The following is a 20,551-nucleotide window of genomic DNA, read 5'->3' on the forward strand; positions in this document are numbered from 1 at the left end:
TGAAAAAAAAAAAGTTGAAATGTTGTAGTCACATTTTGTAATGTGTTTCTGTTTGTATAGGAGCTGAAGGGGGGGAAAGCATATGCAAAGGTAAACTAATACTTATTTTGCTTTAATTACATCATTTAGTGTTTTTGTGACAGACTATAAGCATGGCACTTCTTGAATTGGCAACATGCGTCTGCTCTTCCTTGAAAAAGCCAACATCATAAAATAAGGCAACCCCTGGAATGGATTTAACATTATGCTTTGGGTTGGTGGCATGCTAAAAGTTTCATAAGAAAAAAAAAAACAAAGCATTGTGCTGTTGTTAGATGAGTGGTTTTTATCTGCTCAGGTGAATTGTACAAGTACATTTGCAGATTGAATGTCTGATATCCGCAAAAAAATGATATTTGTCCCAAAAAAATGGTATGTGTAAACGTTTAAACGTTTTATGTAAAGACGGTGTGGTAACTACCTATATGATCACAATGTGAAGGCAAATAACAAAGCATACAAGCGGTATTGGAGGTGGGTTGGCACACATCTTTCTGTGTCTGTAAAAGCATATAAACTTTTTTAGGTCCTCTGCTCTTTTTTTTTTGACTTTTTCCTTTCATAGCCATATTATCACGAAAAAGAATCTTGTCATGATTTTTCCTACAGCTTGGTTTTGCAGATCTGAATTTATCAGAGTTTGCTGGTTCAGGAAGTACAACCCGAAGATGTCTCCTGGAGGGTTACGATACCAAAAATACTCGCCAGGATAACTCCATTCTTAAGGTAACTTTGGAACTCCACAGCTCTCATGTTGGACTGCAACAGGACGATGCCTCATTGTTTTCAAAATGGCAGTCTGTCTTGCCACATTTGTTATTGCACGTCACAAGGACGTAATTTGGGACAAAAAGGCTTGACAGCTATGCGTTCCAAATGGTACATTTGGAGTTATCAGGAAGTGCAGACTGTCCATGTTTACATCTTAGGTCAAAGCACCCAAACATTCCTTGCTTGTGCTGATGCTGTTGTATGTTGGAGTACATCCAAGGCAAGTCACGCCTGACAAATGTAATCTTTTTTGGTTTATAGGTCATCATCAGTACTCAGCTAATGTCTGGAGATCCCTGTTTTAAAACGTAAGTATAAATAACTTTTTGCCAGTTGTCAATGTACTAAACTGAGAAAACTATACTGTTAAAAGTATTTTCTTGTCAACTCTAGCACATCGCATAAAATACCCTGCTGATTTCATGAAATGTGTTTGAGCATGAGCCGAGAAAGAGCAAATTAAATGTTGAAATGTAGGAGCAGGTCAATTTAACAGAGTGAAAAGGAGCATTTTATTACATTGACGCTGGCAAAGATCTGACATGCTCTGAATCCTACAAAGGGGAGATCAGTGTGTAAATGTCCTTTTGGAAACCAAACTTAACTCATGTCTTTGAATGCACCATAGAGCCCCGTATGATCTATGATATCTCTCGTCTAGTTTTAATAGGAATTCATACTAAAATAGTGGTATGAAATCAGGCCTCTATATCTGTATGTAACAAAGGCACCTGTTTAGTCTCATTTTGATATACAATGCCATGAAAAAGTATTGCCCCCCCCCCATCAAATTCTTATATTTTTGCATAGTTTCCCCACTTTCATGTTTATCAAACAAATGTAAATATCAGAGAAACATAACCCAAGTAAACTTGGCTGGCCACTACTTGGAAGGTTCCATGTGAGGATAATGGTTCTCCCTATGTTTCGCTGGAATCCTAAAGCTTTAGAATTAGCTTTTGTAACCCTTTCCAGACTGACAGATGTCAATTAAATTATTTCTCGACTGTCTTGGAATTTCTTTGGATCGTGCCATTTTGTTGCAGCTTTTTTAGATCTTTTGTCTGACCTGATTTTGTCGTGACAGATTCTGTTTCAGTGATTTCTTGATTGAACAAGTCTGGAGGTAATCAGGCTGGAGTGTGATCAGTGAAGATTAACCAAAAAATTGTCATTAGCCACAATTAATTCTTGACTTAACAAGGGGGTAATTACTTTTTCACACAGGGCCAGGTAACTGAATATTTTTTTTCCTGAAATGAAATTACAATTTTAAAACGGCCTTTTAACTTGGGTTATATTTGTCTGATATTTATATTTGTTTGATCATCTTAAATATTAAAGTGGGGACACTATGCAAAACATAAGCATTTGAGAAGGGGGCCAATACTTTTTCAAGGCACTGTTGCACACTTTTGGCTGTCCTATTTTCTTCCTTTCAGTGAGTGTGCAAATTTGGCAGCACAGAGAAACAAATGCGGATCAACCCGGGGGAAAGTTTTGACCTCGAGGAAAATCAGAAGTCTTTTTTTGCCAAAGATATATTATTCATGATGTGTATCTGGTATATACAGTATATTCATTTTCAAATTTGTTTCACACTACTGCTGTCTTTATTTTGATACATTTCCTGACAAGCTGTGTCATCATCAGGCCACCTTCTACCGCGACAGTGATTGGGATCCAAAGTGATGGAGAAAGCCTGCTGGAGGAGCGAAGGGGAGGTGACTCGCAAAAAGCCTCCTGTGGTGAGCCAAGTCACTCCTACATTCCACTCCCAAGCCCCGTTTAGTCATCCCACTCATTTACATGCAACACACTTTAGGCCTTCTACGTTGTCTTGAGTTGGTAGTAGTTTTTGCATTGTTCTTCAATGCACCTGTGCCTGGTACAGTAGGGAATATGTGTGCAAGATTTAGAGCTATCAGAATAGTGACAATCATAACACACCCTGTTTGGTGGGGGTGTAAGTGGAAAATATCTGTTTTGGGTAATTTTCTGTGAGCAAGGTGTCAGCCCGCAGCATGCTTTGCAATACTTCATTAAGTGTAATTTCAGCATGTCATTTAACTGTAGTGGGAAGGATGCAGGACTCCACCTGAGCATCAACTTACTGTACTCACTCACAAAAGTTCCAGCTTTTTGTGCCCTCTGTTGACGTTCATTGGTGATCTTTGTAAAATGGAATGGACTCAATTGGCACATTATGCACACCTTAATGTATGTTGCCCAGTATACAAATTCATGTAACTGTTGACTATGTGTAGTAGTGGGTTCAGAGAATGGATGGATGGATATTACTAGTTTTTTACTTACCCAATTCTTGCATACATACATCTATGTATGTTAGCCAGGCTTGTCAAAGTACTCCTCTCTGCTTAATTTCTCTTTTCGTTTACTTTATCAGTGTGTGTTTTAGGAAAGAGTGAAGTGCAGCTCTTTTATGTATAATTTAAACACACTCACTTTTGGATGAGTTACAATATGCTCTGACCCTGTGGGCTCTTACATGGCTAAAAATAGAACTGGGCGAGCATGTTCATGTGAGTTGTGTGTGTTTGCTTACATGTGTGTTACAGTTTGTTTGCTGGATAGATGATACTCTTTACCAATCATATTAAAATGTTCATTAATTGCATAGAATGTTTGCACTGTGTTTTTGTCAGAATAGTAGTCCGTTTTGGAAAAGAAAATGTTATTTGACAGCGGACAACTACTTTTTATCACATTCATGTGCTGAAGGAAAGTGTGTATCCTCATTCCTGACAAATGAGTGTGGCTGGGATATTTTGCCATTAGAATGGTGGAATACGCATGCGTGATGAAGCTATACTGTAGTCGCATAATGAATAGATGGGATGTATTACAGACAGCTTTTTATGGTTAGCTCTGGCTAAGGCATCCTAACAGAAAAATCAAAATTGTCCTTCTTGTTTTATCAGTTGTGTATTTATAAGAATTTTTTCTACTTTTTATTTGTGTGAAGGATGCACTTTCAGTGATACGCTATCTATGCTTTGACTGCTATGTATTGCGTATGGTCCTAAAAAGGTGCATCACATTCCAATTGTTCAGGAGTCACCATGACAATACAGGATTAAACGATTCACATAGTGATTTCAGATCCTAATTTGTTTCATAACGTTGCAGAGAGTCGAGAAGTCAAGTGTCCTGTGGTGTCTGATGATCTTGGCGGCTGTGGACACTCGCGGACTTCCAGCTACGCCAGCCAACAGTCCAAACTCTCAGGTAAGCCCATTCTTCTATGAATAAAATGCTAAACTCTGGTTGGATTTATAACGTGATGTTTTGCACTTGAGAAAATTAGTTGTGAAACTTTCCAGTAACTTGGTTAGACGGGAGGATCAGGTTATCATTTGATCCTCGGTTTTCAAATTGAGACCACAATCAAAGATGAGAGGAGGTGGAGACTGAGTCACTGCAGCTCTAATAGCCCAATAATTCAAGACATTGAAGCCGTATTTCCTGCCACGTTATTCTTGATCGACCACTATGAATCTCCATGTCACGAGTGGCACATTTTCACGACTGATGTTGCTGTAACTTATGCCCTTTAAAGGGTAAGGTTCATAGCTTCCTGTCCCCACTACTTCGGGATGAGAGGTAGGTTATACCATGTACCATGATTTATCATCAGTCAGTCACAGGACTGATACAAAAGAGACACGTGTACAGCTACTCTCACATTCACATGTGGCTGATTTAAATTTTCCAAAGAACCCAACTTAAATGTTTTCGGAATAAGGGAGAATGTCACAGTACCTGGGAGGAACCCACAAAAACATTGTTTCTCAAACAGATGAAAGCATAGTCAAATCCAGTTTATTTCTATTGCCCTTAATCACAAAAGAGTCGCAAAGGGCTTCACAGGTCCACAGATGACAAAGACTGACAACATCTAAACCCCCCAATAGGGCAAGGGGAAACACACAAAAAAAAAAACATTTGGGGGGGAAAAGAAATTTTAATGACCTGATTTCAGGCCTCTCAGCAGAAAAACATCTGGAACTCAGTAATGCGTGGACGATTTTAATTCATATTTCACGTTTACTGAGGCACCAATAGGGCCAGTATTCCATCCCAAATACTAGAAAAAGTTGGTTTGGTAATATACGACACCTTTACTATCAATATTTTAATTAGCTGATTGGCTGTAAGATATTGGTTTTGCATAGTAAAACGAGCTGTGTCAATGGAAAAGCAGAGATGATTGTTCTGCCTCCATCACTACAGCGTCTTATTTCCATTCCAGGCTACAGTACAGGCCACTCCCGCTCGTCCAGCATGTCAGACTTTAGTCATCGTAGGAACCATTCTGTGGGAAGCGCCTCAACGGGCATCGGCAGCATCCCAGAACCAAGTGAGGATAGAGACAGAGAGTCCAGACCATGTCCTGCCCTACCCGAACATCCACTTTCCACCACCAACTCAACCTACTCTGTGGGTTCACCGGTCCGAAACGCTTCATCCTGTGAGCGACTTAACAGGTGAGCTTTCATCATACAATAATTAGACCTATTTCAATAAGTAGCTATGAAGCTGTACTTGGAAGAAAAGTATTAAAGTAAAGGTGTTTTCTCTCGTGCCCTGTGAATGAAAGTTGTTTGTGATTACTGTAATGCGCGCACACGTATAATATCCATCCATTTACCAACACCGCTTATCCTGGTTACTGTCGCGGGGCGCTGGAGCCTATCCCAGCTGACTTCGGGCAAAGGTGGACTACACCCTGAACTGGTCACCAGTCAGTCGCAGGGCATGTATAGACACAGAACCATTCGGACTCACATTCACACCATCACTGAGTGGGAACTGAACCCACGCAACTCGCACCAAAGTCAGGCGAGTGTACCACTACACCATCAGTGACTTCCATGTATAATACGCACCCCCAAAGTTGACCTCCAAATGATGGAAAACCCTTCTACCTATGTATAATGCATTTTTACAATTTATGATTTTGCTTCTACCCATATGATCAAAACGAAGTTGCTGAAAATGAGTTTGGTGAAGTCAACTACTACCTGAATATTGATGTGTGCTGCTGTGGTTATGGTTTATAAACGGTTAACTTTCGAATATGTGTGTGTATTATGTGGGGAACACACACACAACTCCGAGTGCTGATGTTTTAATGATGTCGCCTTGGTCAAGTGAACCAGCCTTTAGCTCACTAGCTCGCAGGCCAGTGAATGTAATAAACATTCACTTTCCCTTTGTCCCAGTTGTGTGCATCTATGACGCAAACACCATTCTGCCAGCGGCTTGCTGTGTTGTGAGCGACGCGGGGGGTGTTACCACAACAATAAAAATTGTTCATTGTATGGAACGATAACCTGCCCTACTCATCCTCTGATTGGCTAGCTCCAAGACAGGATTCATACTTTAGATTCACTGCGTGTGGAAGCTCTTCCCCAACACACACACACTACACCATCTGTGACTTCCATGTATAATACGCACCCCCAATGTTGACCTCAAAATTATGGAAAACCCTTGTACCTATGTATAATGCATTGTTACAATTTAAGATTTTGCTTCTACCCATATGATCAAAACGAAGTATTATTTGTATTTTGTTAGTTTTTTCAATAATTATTCTTAAGTTAAGCACTTTGAACATGTAATACTTTTGATTTACTTGCTCTTATTTTAAAATTCACAGCCCTATTTTTATTTTTTTTTGTAAATGAGAAAAAACACAGTTGTGCTCATATCTTTCATTACCCAGGCAGAATTTGTAAGATGGGTACAATTATTTAAAGAAAACATAAAGGGCAAGGTGAAACACATTTTATTTTAATGGGATTCAAATTAAACTGTCAACCCATCCATCCATTTTCTGAGCCGCTTCTCCTCACTAGGGTCGCGGGCGTGCTGGAGCCTATCCCAGCTGTCATCGGGCAGGAGGCGGGGTACACCCTGAACTGGTTGCCAGCCAATCGCAGGGCACATAGGAACAAACAACCATTCGCACTCACAGTCATGCCTACGGGCAATTTAGAGTCTCCAATTAATGCATGTTTTTTGGATGTGGGAGGAAACCGGAGTGCCCGGAGAAAACCCACGCAGGCACGGGGAGAACATGCAAACTCCACACAGGCGGGGCCGGGGATTGAACCCGGGTCCTCAGAACTGTGAGGCTGACGCTCTAACCAGTCGGCCACCGTGCCGCAACTGTCAACCATTTCAGAAAAGCATTATCATTAAACAAAACATAACCATAAAGAAATTAATGATGGTTGCTGTTCAGTCAGTCGTATTTATTAAAAAAAATAAAAAATAAAAAAATTCACAAATTCTGCCAGGGTATGTAAACTTATGAGCACAACTGTACATATGCAGTCATACGTACCCTTGTTATATTTGAAAGAAAGTGTAGGCTACACCTTTTTCATAACCTCTAAGTGGCGGTGGCATAGTAGAATGAAAGTGTACAGCTTTCTCATAACCTCTCAGTGGCGGTGGCATATTGGAATGTATGTGTACAGCGTTTTCATAAACTCTACATTTATAAAATGTGAGTTTTTTCCCCCCATTTCCCCCTATACCTATGTATAATGCGCACTAGTGACAATTTTTTTAAGGGGGGTGAGAAATGCACATTATATACGAGAAATTACGGTAAGTATTTGTGGTTCAATTTGCGTCGTGTCCTCCAGGCCAAGGAGGAAAAGAACCATCCGGACTGTTGTGGACGCAAAGTTCAAAATCCAGCATCTGTGATGGTATGGGACTGTGTTAGTGCCAATGGCATGGGTAATTTACACATCTGTGAAGGCACCATTAATGCTGAAAGGTACATACAGATTTTGGAGAAACATATGCTGCCATCCAAGCAACGTCTTTTTCATGGACGCCCCTGCTTATTTCAGCAAGACCGTGCCAAAACACATTCTGCACGTGTTACAACAGCGTGGCTTCGTAGTAAAAGAGTGCAGGTACAAGACTGGCATGCCTGCAGTCCAGACCTGTCTCCCATTGAAAATCTGTGGCACGTTATTAAGCGTAAAATACGACAACGACAACGGAGACTGTTGAACGGCTGAAGCTGTACATCAAGCAAGAATGGGAAAGAATTCCACCAACAAAGCTTCAACAATAAGTGTCCTCAGTTCCCAAACCTTTGTTGAATGTTGTTAAAAGAAAAGGTGATGTAACACATTGGTAAACATGACCCTGTCCCAGCTTTTTTGGAACGTGTTGCAGCCATAAAATTCTAAGTTAATGAATATTTGCTAAAAACAATAAAGTTTATCAGTTTGAACATTAAATACCTTGTCTTTGTAGTGTATTCAATTAAATATAGGTTGAAGATGACTTGCAAATCATTGTATTCTGTTTTTATTTATGTTTAACACAACATCCCAACTTCATTGGAATTGGGGTTGTATTTTATTATACTTGGATATCGGTCATTATCCAGTGTTACAGCTTTTGAGCAATGCAGAAATATCCTGGGAAGCTGTAAGAAACTATGTGACTTCAGTGTTTGAATCAGATCTCTTCCTTTTGAAATAGCAGCTCTGTCATAAAATAAGCGTGCAACCCTAAATATGTGCAGACATGACGTGCCGGAACTGGTGTGAGAATACAAATAGAATTAGGGATCAAAGTGGGTATACTATATAGAGTCATATACTGCAAACACGATAAATCATATATACTGTACTGCCATCTTCGCAATGTCCTTTCTGCCCATCTGCAATAAACTGAAGAAAGCCTACTACAAGGATGTATTTTACTCTCGTTACATGATGTCTGAGCAACACTATTTCATGCTAAAAATAGCTTTGACTGCCAAACAAATGAAGACACAATGGCAGCTTAGTGGTATGTTTTATTAGAAGAATAAAAATAGATATTTATGTGGCAGCAACTGTCAAATGCAATGCATGTGTTTAAGGGGCAGCACAAAATGACTCCCACATATCCTGTTCTCAGGCATCCAGTGAAGCAGGACTCTATAGAGTCTCAGCTAAAGAGAATGGATGATACTCGAGTGGATGCTGACGATGTAGTGGAAAAAATCCTCCAAAGCCAAGACTTCACACCCAGCCTTCTAGACTCTAGTGCAGAGGGTAAAGCACACATGAACGCACGCACGTACATGCACAGAGAGTATTGCATTCTTGGGGTTCTTTGTCTTTTGTGTATTACACTGTCCTAATCTGAAGTTTGCATTAATACACATATCAACCACAAACTCACACTTGCAAAATACAGTATATGGCTTTTTTAGAACTATATATTTAAAAACTGGTTATTTATTCAGTAATAATTTGCAGCATTTTTCAGAGCTGCCAAATGTTATAGATCGTCAGTATTTTGTTACGGAAGTCACTGAACGCTGACTAGTTATGGCCGTAACACTGATTGTTCTGGATGTTGTGTACCGGCCAGTACGCCGCTGTGTCCGACCACCGTTACGAAAATTTCATAAATCAATTAGAGGAAATAAACACGAGGGGGGGGGGGGGGGGGGGAAAGCTGCTTGGGGGCACGCTATTTTATTAGGTCCTCCCGCTGCCAAACCGCAGAGGCAAAAGTTCTCTTTGTGTCCGGTGCCAATGCATTGTTAGTAATCATTCATCAATATTCTATCATCATCTAATCATTTCCTCCATGGCAGCGAATGAACTACACTTCTTACCATGGTTCTTACACGTATCGCTTACGTTATCACGAAGGGAGGGTGAGGAGTGGGTAGGAAAAGATGGAAAATCATGATACTAATTGCTAAGCTATCTTGACATAAAGTTGCAAAACACCAAAATAAGTAATTTGGTGATACAGTACACTTGTCACATAGGTCTGGCTGGAACCGCGTTATAGCAGAACGTAACCAAGTTTGAACAACAAAATACCAAGCCAAATAATATGTTTCTGGAGATAAATTTAAAATAATTCACAGCCTCACAAGATCACTTCTGAACCGGACACTGGAGATGTCATCTGAGAACTGGGTCAGGTTTAAAGTGTATTAGTATTGATAATAAATATTTGTACTATAAGATAACCTTTATTAGTTATGAGGACATTTCCATGCAAACATCTAGCGTAATTTCTCGTGCATGATGTGCATTTCAACACCCCCCCCCCCCCCCCTCAAAATCTTCAAAACTCCATAGTGCGCAGTATACATAAGTATAGTAAAAGTTAGGAAATTCCTTCTTGGTGAAATGAGGTATATGAGTAGATGTGTTTTAGAAAAGCCATCAATTAGTTTTAAATCTTGTGATTTAAAAGTTTACATCAGCATCATATTTAGGCTCACATTTAAAATGTTATAATTCATTTACTGCTTTGTATGGAAGTATTGAGGCTGTGACGCACCCTAGTGTAGAGTTTGGACGTTGCAGTAGTATTCTCAAGTTTACCAGTTCTTTAGCAACGTATTACTGTGGCCCGCCCTAGTATTTTGTTTTAACACTGCATCTTCACAGAGGTATTTTCCATCTCCAACGTGACCAATCCATCCAATGACATGATTTTATCTTTTTCAGAGGAGGGCTTACGCCTGTTTGTTGGGCCTGGCGGAAGTACAGCTCTAGGAAGCCATCATCTTCCTGCCAGGTCAGACTTGAAATATTCTTTGGCTGCTCATTTAATAATGTTTATAAATTACAATTTACTCTGTATCTATATAAAAATACAGTGGAACTTCAGAGGGCATTCTAAATTGTTGGCTTTACGAACCTCAATTAAGTGCCTCCCTCCATCCATTTTGATTGCCAATTGTCCCTGTTTAGGATCACAGGAAAGCCAGAGCCTATCCCAGATGACTGTGGGCAAAAGGCAGATTACATACTCAGGGCACACTGCTACAGACTAACAACCATTCACTCATCCACACCTACAGTGTAACGGGATTCCCAAATTGGCTGCATGAAAGTCAGACGTGTGAACTCCGACACTACCAGTGACTCAGCTTTATTAACTGTACAGACAATGGATATGTTAGGAATTATTCACTCGTTCCCTACTCGCCAATCACTTTGGGGATTTTTTGGATAGTTCACCCATAAATCATATAAAGAAATAGTTTTTGAACACTACTCTGGCACCCCATTAATTACGTCAATTACAATTACAACATGCCGGATCGACGTAAGCTGGTGTTCCTTCCGTAACAAATATTGACCAAATAAGTGAACTACAATATTGTTCTAAGATGCATTTATTTTACAAAAATTATTACAGTACATTAAAGCACTTTATGAACATTCATATGATAGTGCCCCTAATCCATCTCTGTCTGCAATTTTTCCTGTATCAGCGAATACATCATTGTATACTGTATATCAGTTGTTCACAACTTTTCAAGATGCATTGTGGGATACATTAAGGGCACCATACACATTACACATTGAAACAGCACTACAGACTGGTGAACTTATTCTATTGGGCAGTAAACAGTCCAAACTAGAAAGGGAGTGTTTCAAAACACACCGTTTCAAAAATATCACACACAATTCATACATCTCTCATCGATAACAAAGGGGTAGCAAACTTCCGTCTCATGCAGCTACACAGCGGAAAGCTGAGGCTCTTGCGCAGTGATGTGACATCACTGAAAGGTTTTAGTTTAGCTGGTTTGGATTTTGCAGCACATGATGCAGTTAACGTGTAATCATTATGCTAACGTGAAGTACTTAGAAGAGCAGCCTCCAGTTGCATGCCAACTCACGAGAGAGTGATTTATGGGACACATCGTAATCATATCGGTTTTTATTCGCCCAAAGTTGATGAGTTATTCACTCAGATGGTTTCTAGATGAGAAAAGTGGTTCCAATAAATAGTTAAGCCCTTTTTTGTAATGATAGGGCCCTTTATTGTATGTTTCCCAAAATACATTCAGGCTTCGCAGAGCTCAGGGAGTGGGGAGACAACAAAAAGTACAAAATAATTGCCAAAAGAGGCTGATGACATTCTGTTGCCCTGCTATCAGACATGTTGTGGCTTTACTGTAAGATATTATGGATGGTGTGATATGGCACAGCCCTGTTACTTACTACAGAACTAATCTGTGTACACGTCTCACTGCACTTCAGAGTTCCACAAAACAAAAAACAAAGTCTGTGTCTTATAACGTCTTTTTCTGTCATAACATTGCAGGGTCGGTGCTGGAGCATACGAGCAAGTGGTGATAAAGCGTTGAAGTGGATTATGGCCTGAGGGCGTGCACCCAACCCCCCAAGAAAAAAAAATGGAACTAGGGTTGTGACCATTCGTCTTCGTTCTGCTACATAACACATTAGTGATCCAAAGTCTTACAATTGGTGGCCAGTGAGTGGCAAATGTCGCAATAGCGCCTCTATATGTTCTTACCGACAACTGAACACTTTCGTAATGTGTCGTTGTCCAGTGGTATCACATTCAAATGTGTGGCAAAAAAGTTTTGTTTATTCTCTTTTGTTATTAAGGGCTGCCTATGTTGATGCCATCCGCACATTTGCAAAGTGATCACCTAATTTTCTAATCAAACTCCTTGAATGAATGTGAACTAAAAAAGAAAAAAAGACTAGATAATAGATTGCATGAGGAAGAAAACGCCATGCAATTTCAATACATTCCTTTTTTGTTCTGCAGTGTTTGTTTTTTTTACTTCCCTTTAATGTTCTACTTAATATTTTTGCATTGAAGCTGCTGAGAGGCTGTTGTTGTAAACACCGGACAGAATAATAATTTACTATCACGAACAGATGTCAGACTTGAGCTTTAAAATGTGTGTGTGTGTGTGTGTGTTGACCACTTTTAATTGTATCTACATTCATCCTGTCAGGGCCGGCCCAGGATGCAGTACTGATTTGCCCTGCATCCAGCGCTGAACTTATTAGGCTACAAGAAGATAAACCCTGAACCAACATGCGGTCTGGGAACATGTGCAGGTGTGTCCCCAGGCTGCAAAGACTCTACTTTGGTCAGTTTCAAAGTACACTGTAGAGAACATGCTCACATTTTTCCGGAGGAGACAGATAACTGAGTGCGTCAGTGGCTAAAACAAGCACTTTGATGGACTTACTTCAAAACGGCAACAAACCAGTGTCACTTTTGACTATTTATAGTACAGTAGTTAGCAGGCACGTTTCCAGTCATAGTGTTCTCGCTGTGCTGCACAGTTATTTCGTTGTTGTTGTCTGCATTAACCCTTTAGACCTAAACAGAGGCCAATATACAAGTATCAATGATCATTTGGGACATAAATTACATCTGAGGTACTGATGTCACAGCCCATGCATTATATATTGGGTTTACAGCAGTGGACTAACGAGAACACCCTGAAATACATGAACAATATTCATTCATTCATTCATCTTCCGTGCCGCTTATCATCACGCGGGTCGCGGGCATGCTGGAGCCTATCCCACATGACTCTGAGCGAGAGGCGAGGTACACCCTGAACTGGTCGCCAGCCAATCGCAGGGCACATATAAACAAACAACCATTCGCACTCATATTCAAACCTACGGGCAATTTAGAGTCCTCAATTAATCTAACGTACATGTTTTGGGGATGTGGGAGGAAACCGGAGTACCCGGAGAAAATCCACGCAGGCACGGGGAGAACATGCAAACTCCACACAGGCCGGATTTGAACCCGGGTACTCAGAACTGTGAGTCAGACGTGCTAACCAGTCGGTCACCGTGCCGCCTGCATAAACAATATGATTAACAAATTGTAGAACTATAGGACTGTACAGTGTTGTGATGCCTAATAATTGATTGACAAGTCCTATTTGGCAAGGCCCCGACGATACTCATTGAAGGATTTTTAGATTTCAAGATTAAATCAGATATAGTGCATACAAAAACAAATTTAAAAATTAGAAGCCTGCCAGGTTTTTTTATTGTAAACTTTGAAACCACATATCCTTCACTTTTACACATCTGATTTGGGAAAATCATATACTGTATTAAACATTTGGTGATGTTTCTGTATTTACAATTCACCAAACACTAAAAGCGTGTCAAATAAAGGATTTATCTAGTCGGCATTTTTAAAATGATTTACTGGTAGATGCATCTTAAAGCAAAGGCTCCACTCCACAAAGAAGAAGGTATCAATTCAAGTCATGCACAGTAATTATTGAAAGCGTAAGCCTCTGCTAAAATAAATAAAACGCTGGACGCTTCCATATTAGCAAGCTATAGACACATCTGAAATCACCCTTTCATAGCCAAGATTGTTGAAAAAGTTCTTTTAAATCAACTCAGCAATTTCTTGAACTTAAATGGACTTTCTGACAAATTTCAGATCACAGTACAGAATCTGCTCTTATCAAAGAACAGATTTTAAAGTTCTGCTACTGGTCTATAAATCACTAAATGGTTTAGGTCCTGAATACATGAAAGAAATGCTAATGGCATATAAACCCAGAAGGGCTCCGAGATCGACAGACTCAGGTCAAATAGTGGATCCAGCACAGAGTCCAAAGCAAACATGGTGAAGCAGCATTGAGCCATTATGCTACACACAAATGGACTAAGTTGCCTACAGAAGTGACGTCAGCCCCAAGTGTGAATGTTTTTAAGTCCAGGTTCAAATCTCTACTTTTTTCTCCCCTCATGCGTTGTAGAGCACTTCCACTTTTAAATATTTCTTGCACGGTACGCCGTTTTAATTGTAGACATTTTATCCTCTTTGTTTTTAATGTTTCTAATGTGTTTCTCTGTTTTGAAATGCTTTTAATCATGTAAAGCACATCGAGTTACCTTGTGTATGAAATGCGCTATATAAATACATTTGCTTTGCCATTAATTAGGGCTGCGCGAACCTGAGAATCAAAATCAACGTCAACTATCTAAAATGTGCTGTTTGTTGCAGCTAATTACTCATACTCGAAACTTTGCTCCTGTTACCAGCGATGTTATCAAGTACAGTACAAATACAAACTAGTGTGGGGAGGGGGTGGAATAAATAAATAAAAAGTGGGATTCACGTCCATGTAATCCATGTAAAAAGAAATCAAATCCAAGTATGGTGTTTATACAGTATGTACATCTATTGAGCATTCATGATTTGCACACATATCCTTTCGTCATTTATTTGCACAAAGTTTGTTCTTTTCTAATTTGATTTTGTGTAACTTTTTATTCAGAATATCACTGCACTGAAGGACCGGTTTAGAGGAGACCTTTGCACAAAATCATGTATATTTGAATTAGTATTTTTGTGTGTGTGTGTGTGTGTGTTTCGGTGTTCAGCATGATTTAAATGTCATGTTGGGAATGCCAAGATATCACTGTGTTTGATATATTCATCATTGATATTGTGCCATTTTTCCTATGTTGTATTGTTTACAAAATCTTGACGGTGTTGAATCTGATTTTAGTGCTGCCAAATATCTGTTGAAAGTCAGTTTATTATTTTTTGGGATACTTGTTTTACCTGTGTGACACAGGTAAATTCATGTGGGTAACTAACATGTTGTTACAAACATGGTTGCTTCCTCTCTTCTGTGAAGCTGTTGTCTTTGTAAAAGTGCTACTTGTATGTTTCTGTAAAGTGATGTACTGCGCTGTTTAAGCACACCCTACAGTGGTTCCCATTTACCTCCAGATAATTTTTGGTTGCTTAAACTGTGTTGGATGCCGATAACGTGTACCTGACACTGTTGAATAAAAGTGAATCAAGTTAGTCACACATGTGCTCTATACTTTTTTTTATTGTCTGACTTCCTTTTAGACAAGCAGTCTACCTCATCTCAAATGTAATCCATAGATCACCTCACTTGTCCGGAAACCAATTTTTACTTTCCAATTTAGTGGACACTAATCCTCCATCACTCAGTGTTCCTCTTCCACATGGCTTCTCTCTGCATAGCCACTGTCCGTCAGATCATTCGGATCTTCATCTCCTAGGTGTACAAACACAGATCAATGCGAGCGTGACCACCACATGTACCATTGGCTTTCAGTTGCAGATGAAACAAAATGTAAACTCATCTTTAGCTTGAAAGGTTGACGTGTTAATTGCAATTCAAAGCGTCAGACAGAGGGCAATGGTACCTTGTTCCAGACTGCAGAGAATTACAGCAGAGCGCTGCCGATTCATTTTAATTTGGGGATCATCTACAATTAGTTGTCTCAGATTGCTCAGACTTCCACTCAGCTCCCTTAACTTGGGGCAGCAAGTCCACAGCAATTGCAGGGGAACGGACACATGCCTGAGGCAGAAATAACATGCAGCAATATGTCATGTCAAGTGTATAGACAGTATACACTGGCATCATCTAGCAGTTTAAATTTCAAAGAGAATGCTGGTTTTGAGTTGCAAATGTTAAATACAGTAGAATCACTTTGTAAGACAACTCTGATGTAGGCTCAAAATGTGTCCATTCCCTGGTCTATAATTAGGATACACACCTGTGTAATGTGTGACACTGTGGTACTGGACTATTTGTCCAAAAGATGTCTCCATACTCTCCTCCTCGCTCATCTTTCTCCACAGGATTTGCCTCTTCTAGTTTATCTAGGGGGTGGATTAGTTTAAAATATATAAGTAAAGAGAAATAGTCAATATATCCTGGTAGCACAATCGCTATTAGCCACCTCGCCCCATAAAACAAAAATTACAAGCACAAACACAAGCTTGAAATCATTTGTGAACATATCTGAAAGCCAGGTCAAAGGAAAAACAAATAAACAAAAAACTGAAGAACATGGTTGGGACTTTAACCTGTACAGAAGTCTGTACACAATTTAAAACAACACAATTTAAAAAGGTGACTCTTACCTGTTAGCTTTTCCAGCCATTCTTTTTTTAGCTTTTCTGCCCAACACAGCAACTCACTGACCAGGAACTTCCGCAGGATGTTGTTGTCACGAAGGCTGGGATAGGTTACACTATAAAGCTAATCAGGAAACACATTTACAATAGTTCCACAGTTCATTCACATTGTGTAAAAACAGTAAACAAAAGTTTACTATGACTAAAGTCTCCAAAGAGCTGCTGCCTTGTAAATCTACTGTACTTACCAGTGTGTACGGATAATTATCTTCCGCATTGTCACCAAACATGTGACCATCTCTGTCCACCATGAGCCTGTGAAACACACCAATCTGGGTGCAGAAGCCAATCCTCTGCTCTTGGCCTGGGGGAGCTCGTCCCACGCCAGTGAATTCTGCCTTATAACCAAACTCTGAACAAACATTCAGGGCCCTGGAAACAAACACTAATTTGATAGTGATCTCAGACGTATGTTGTCCACTCGAAGACAACACCCTACCCAATTAGACACCGCCTCGGTTTCTCATCAGGAAAAAAATAAAAAGGCAGGTGACTGTAATGATCTCATTTCTCAGACACTATTGTTCACACATGGACATTAAATAGTTAACCGTCGAGCCCATTTGTATATTTTTAGTTTTCTCTCCGTTTAAAATGTTAAGCTGTTTTTTCCTTTGTTTTGAAATGCTTTGAATCATGTAAAGCACATTGGCGCACCTTGTGTATGAAAATGTGCTTTGTGTACAAAATTTGCTTTGCCCTTGTTTTAAACTCACATTTCGGTTGAAGAAAAACTGTTGTTTAATATTATTTTTACAAAACGCATTAATGGGATTTGAGCATTTTGAGGAAAAAAAAAGATACAAAACTAATTTATACATTAAAAAATATATAATTTACAAGTCTGGGTTAATATTTTTGTCAGAATAAACAAAATTGATTGAATTTTTAGCACTACTCATTTCAGATTTTAAGGCAGCACAGTGGTCAAGTGGTTAGAACATACAGTAAATTTCAGAGGTTTAGGGCTCCAGCGTTAGTAATTGTTTGCACGTTCTCCCAATCCTTTTCTCCAGGTACTTTGGCTTCTCCCCACTTTCCAAAATCATGCATGCCAGGTTGATTTTCGACTAAATGATCTAAAAGGTGCGACTGTAACTGTGAATGGTTCGTTGTCAAGTGTATATGTGCCCTGCGATTGTCTGACGACCAGTCCAGGATTTATCCTGAAGTTTTACCCGGAAGAAGACAAGCGATATAAAAAAATTGAAATATGAGATGCATTTGTACAAAAAAAAAAAAGGTTAATAGACACATCCCACCCATCTGCAGTTGAGTAAGTAAACAACCGCGGCCAAGATTTTCATTATGTTGTTGTTCGATTTATCCTCAAATCCATCCATCCATTTTCTTATCCTCACTAGGGTCGCGAACGTGCTGAAGACGGGATACACCCTGAACCGGTCGCCAGCCAATCGCACGGCACACAAAGACAAACAACCATTTGCACTCACATTCACACCTACGGACAATTTAGAGTCTTCAATTAACCTACCGTGCATGTTTTGGGGTGTGGGAGGAAACCAGAGTGCCCGGAGAAAAGCCACGCAGGCACGGGGAGAACGTGCAAACTCCACACAGGCGGGGCCGGGATTTGAACCCCGGTCCTCAGAAATGTGTGGCAGATGTGCTAACCAGTCGTCCACCGTGCCGCCTTTATCCTCAAATTTTCCCTCAAATTCTGCCTAGGTATGGAGTAAACATATGGATGGACATAAGTGTATAAAAAAATAAACACACACCAGGATTGAAACTCCACTCTGGTCCACTCAAACTTGTGGTCACTGTGCCTGAAGCCAGACAGTCCAGGGAAAAGTGGGTTGAACTCAGAATTTGGGGTACTGATGATCACCGTTTGTGGAGCCATGTATCCAAAGACCACCTTAGAAAATGGTTCCAAATCATCAAGGGGGAGGTGCTCTATGCTGCAGTCATCGGCGTTGGGGGGGGATGAAGAGCACAGTTGGATTATTGTATTAAAACACAAACATACACACACTAGATAGATGCCAATGACATAAAAACTTACAGCTCTATACTGGTCACCAAGTCAAATCCTCTGAAGCGGGCATCTTTTTGTGTGACAGAGCCCTGGTACAGCTGTACACACAGTTGATCAAAGGTTGGCTGCAGATAGTCAGTAGATAAAGGCGCAAGTCCATGCCTGGGGGAGGGCACATCATTGGCATCACAACACAGGGCAACCAGTTTGAATTTGGAAGGAAGTGTTCATATTGACACTAGGTGACTACTAGTGACACTGTCTCTCTTTCTGCCATTGCCAAACTTTATTGAAAAAGTATTCAATATTCTATACACAGTCGTGAACACATGGTCATTGGCCAGGAGCTGTACAGTGTCACAAATTCAGCCTACAGTCACAGAGGCAATCATTTAACATCCAGCCATCCATTTTCTATTTTCCCGTGACGTCACGCACCTCTGGACACACCTGCATTTGCCATGTTGGAGGTCGACGAATTGTTTGGTTCCAGTTCTTATTGAGCGTTTGAATACATAAATTTGATAGCCAAGATCAAAAATAGTGAATTACGGTGTGGTTTTTGGCTGCAGCAATAAGGGTGGGAAGGACAAAGTCCCGGTTCACTGTTTACCAGAACCAATTTAAACCAAAACCAATTTTAGTTCAGTACTTTTAATCTAACAGATATACAGTACATCTTGCATTGGATATTAGTCAATTGTTGCCACGATTATTATGTTAAACAGATAAACATATGTCAGAAATGTAGGGGTTGATCGACTGCCGGAACGTTGAGTAAACGGAACGTAAAGCTAGCTGTCAACCATTAAGTTTCACTAAAAGTGAAACAGTTTCAGTTTTAGTTCCACGTGTCTTCACACGTAAGAGATGATTTAATTTTACACGTTTTGATCGTGTTGTGACTTTGCTACTGCATCCAAAGTTTCTCAATACTCAACTTTTTAGCCCTCATCTGAGCACATCTACGAAGGAGAGTTAAAAAATTTATAAAGGGTTATAGAGGGGAAAAAAACCCACAAAAACAAACGCATCAACTTGTTTTTCCATTTCAACATTAGCTTATCTTCAGGAACTCCACCTCCAACATGGCGGCCAAACATACTAATCACGTGATTGAAAACTCTCTACTGTATACCGGAAGTCGTTATTAGGGTCGCAGGTGCAGTGTAGATCAAAAGTACATCAAAATACATGACAAAGGCATGTATTAAGAAACATATTGTTAAATTCTCTAACGTAGACATTCGTCAGTATTTATTTTGTCGGCACACTTACATCTTTTTCCTCAGTTTGGCGCCATTTTGGTCAACTCCGACCAACAACTTAATTTGACGATGAAACCTGAGCTTGCCAAGTAGGCTGCACTCGCCGCAGCCCAAGTCCGCCACCTCAAGACAAAATATTCAATGACTTTAAGATTCGCTAAAGTACGGGGGACTCAGCTTGTTATTGTGGCGAAATAAAATAAAATAAAATAAAAAATATATATATATATTTTTTAAAGTTCATCACGCACAGGTCAAGAGGCCAAACAAAGACATGGTACCTTTTTGGGGTTATTCCTCCTGACAAAGTCAACGACAAAGTCATGTCTCTGAGTGTGAAGCGACGGTTTGAACAGCTGCAACATTTTGTAGTTTGACTCGCAGCTGCTTACTCAAAACTTGTTAGAAAGGGCTATTGAAACTTCTAACACTAGATGGCAATGTTGACTCGAGATCAACTTTTTTTTGTTTTTTTGTTTATTTTGTCGTCTTCTATGAACGAAAACCATCAATAGAGGACGTTTTTCGTGGGGGAAATGAAAGTCTTCCAGAAAATGCATTTTGTCTTCCTTCAACTCACACGTTGACCATAAAAACTAGGTACATTTCTTTATTCGTCTATCCAACCATCAGATATGACCCACTCCATTCTTTTATC

The 20,551-nt window shown here is 39.9% G+C and overlaps 2 protein-coding genes across 6 annotated transcripts in view; one reads left to right on the forward strand and one right to left on the reverse strand.

Annotated features, from left to right (window-relative positions):
* The window catches only part of LOC133481013 (EEIG family member 2-like), a 32,365-nt gene extending 16,888 nt beyond the window's left edge, over positions 1-15,477 (forward strand). The window contains exons 3-11 of one of the 2 annotated variants that reach the window (XM_061779859.1): positions 61-90; positions 649-765; positions 1,072-1,118; positions 2,464-2,558; positions 3,961-4,059; positions 5,084-5,318; positions 8,776-8,912; positions 10,338-10,407; positions 11,950-15,477. In XM_061779859.1, coding sequence (XP_061635843.1) covers positions 61-90; positions 649-765; positions 1,072-1,118; positions 2,464-2,558; positions 3,961-4,059; positions 5,084-5,318; positions 8,776-8,912; positions 10,338-10,407; positions 11,950-11,992 — 873 coding nt within the window. In that variant the 3' untranslated portion in view covers positions 11,993-15,477. The remainder of the gene's footprint in view (positions 1-60; positions 91-648; positions 766-1,071; positions 1,119-2,463; positions 2,559-3,960; positions 4,060-5,083; positions 5,319-8,775; positions 8,913-10,337; positions 10,408-11,949) is intronic. The other variant, XM_061779860.1, reaches the window with a different exon arrangement.
* A 4-nt stretch (positions 15,478-15,481) lies between these two features.
* Positions 15,482-20,309, reverse strand: henmt1 (HEN methyltransferase 1). 4 transcript variants are annotated; one of them, XM_061779854.1, is made up of 9 exons: positions 20,175-20,309; positions 19,904-20,016; positions 18,653-18,787; positions 18,366-18,548; positions 16,812-16,995; positions 16,570-16,687; positions 16,200-16,305; positions 15,843-16,000; positions 15,482-15,691 (listed from the first exon to the last, which is right to left on the reverse strand). In XM_061779854.1, exons 1-9 carry the CDS (start codon positions 20,256-20,258, stop codon positions 15,621-15,623), a joined length of 1,152 nt encoding a protein of 383 aa, XP_061635838.1. In that variant the 5' UTR covers positions 20,259-20,309; the 3' UTR covers positions 15,482-15,620. The 4 variants fall into 4 exon arrangements, with proteins under 4 accessions (XP_061635838.1, XP_061635839.1, XP_061635842.1 ...); XM_061779855.1 differs by lacking the exon at positions 19,904-20,016; XM_061779858.1 differs by lacking the exon at positions 15,843-16,000.
* Between the last annotated feature and the right edge of the window lie 242 nt (positions 20,310-20,551).

The sequence above is a fragment of the Phyllopteryx taeniolatus genome, chromosome 7 (assembly GCF_024500385.1).
Source record: "Phyllopteryx taeniolatus isolate TA_2022b chromosome 7, UOR_Ptae_1.2, whole genome shotgun sequence".
Taxonomy (NCBI): domain Eukaryota; kingdom Metazoa; phylum Chordata; class Actinopteri; order Syngnathiformes; family Syngnathidae; genus Phyllopteryx; species Phyllopteryx taeniolatus.

Bases quoted from the DNA above. Each gene is read 5' to 3' on its own strand.
- henmt1 (XM_061779854.1), bottom strand. From the start codon at position 20,258: ATGTTGCAGCTGTTCAAACCGTCGCTTCACACTCAGAGACATGACTTT. The intron at 18,788-19,903 runs GTAAGTGTGCCG...GCCCTCCCCCAG, and splicing joins GCCAAACTGAGGAAAAAGAT to GCATGGACTTGCGCCTTTAT. The intron at 16,001-16,199 runs GTGTGTATCCTA...TTTCTGCCTCAG, and splicing joins CAGTGTCACACATTACACAG to GCATGTGTCCGTTCCCCTGC.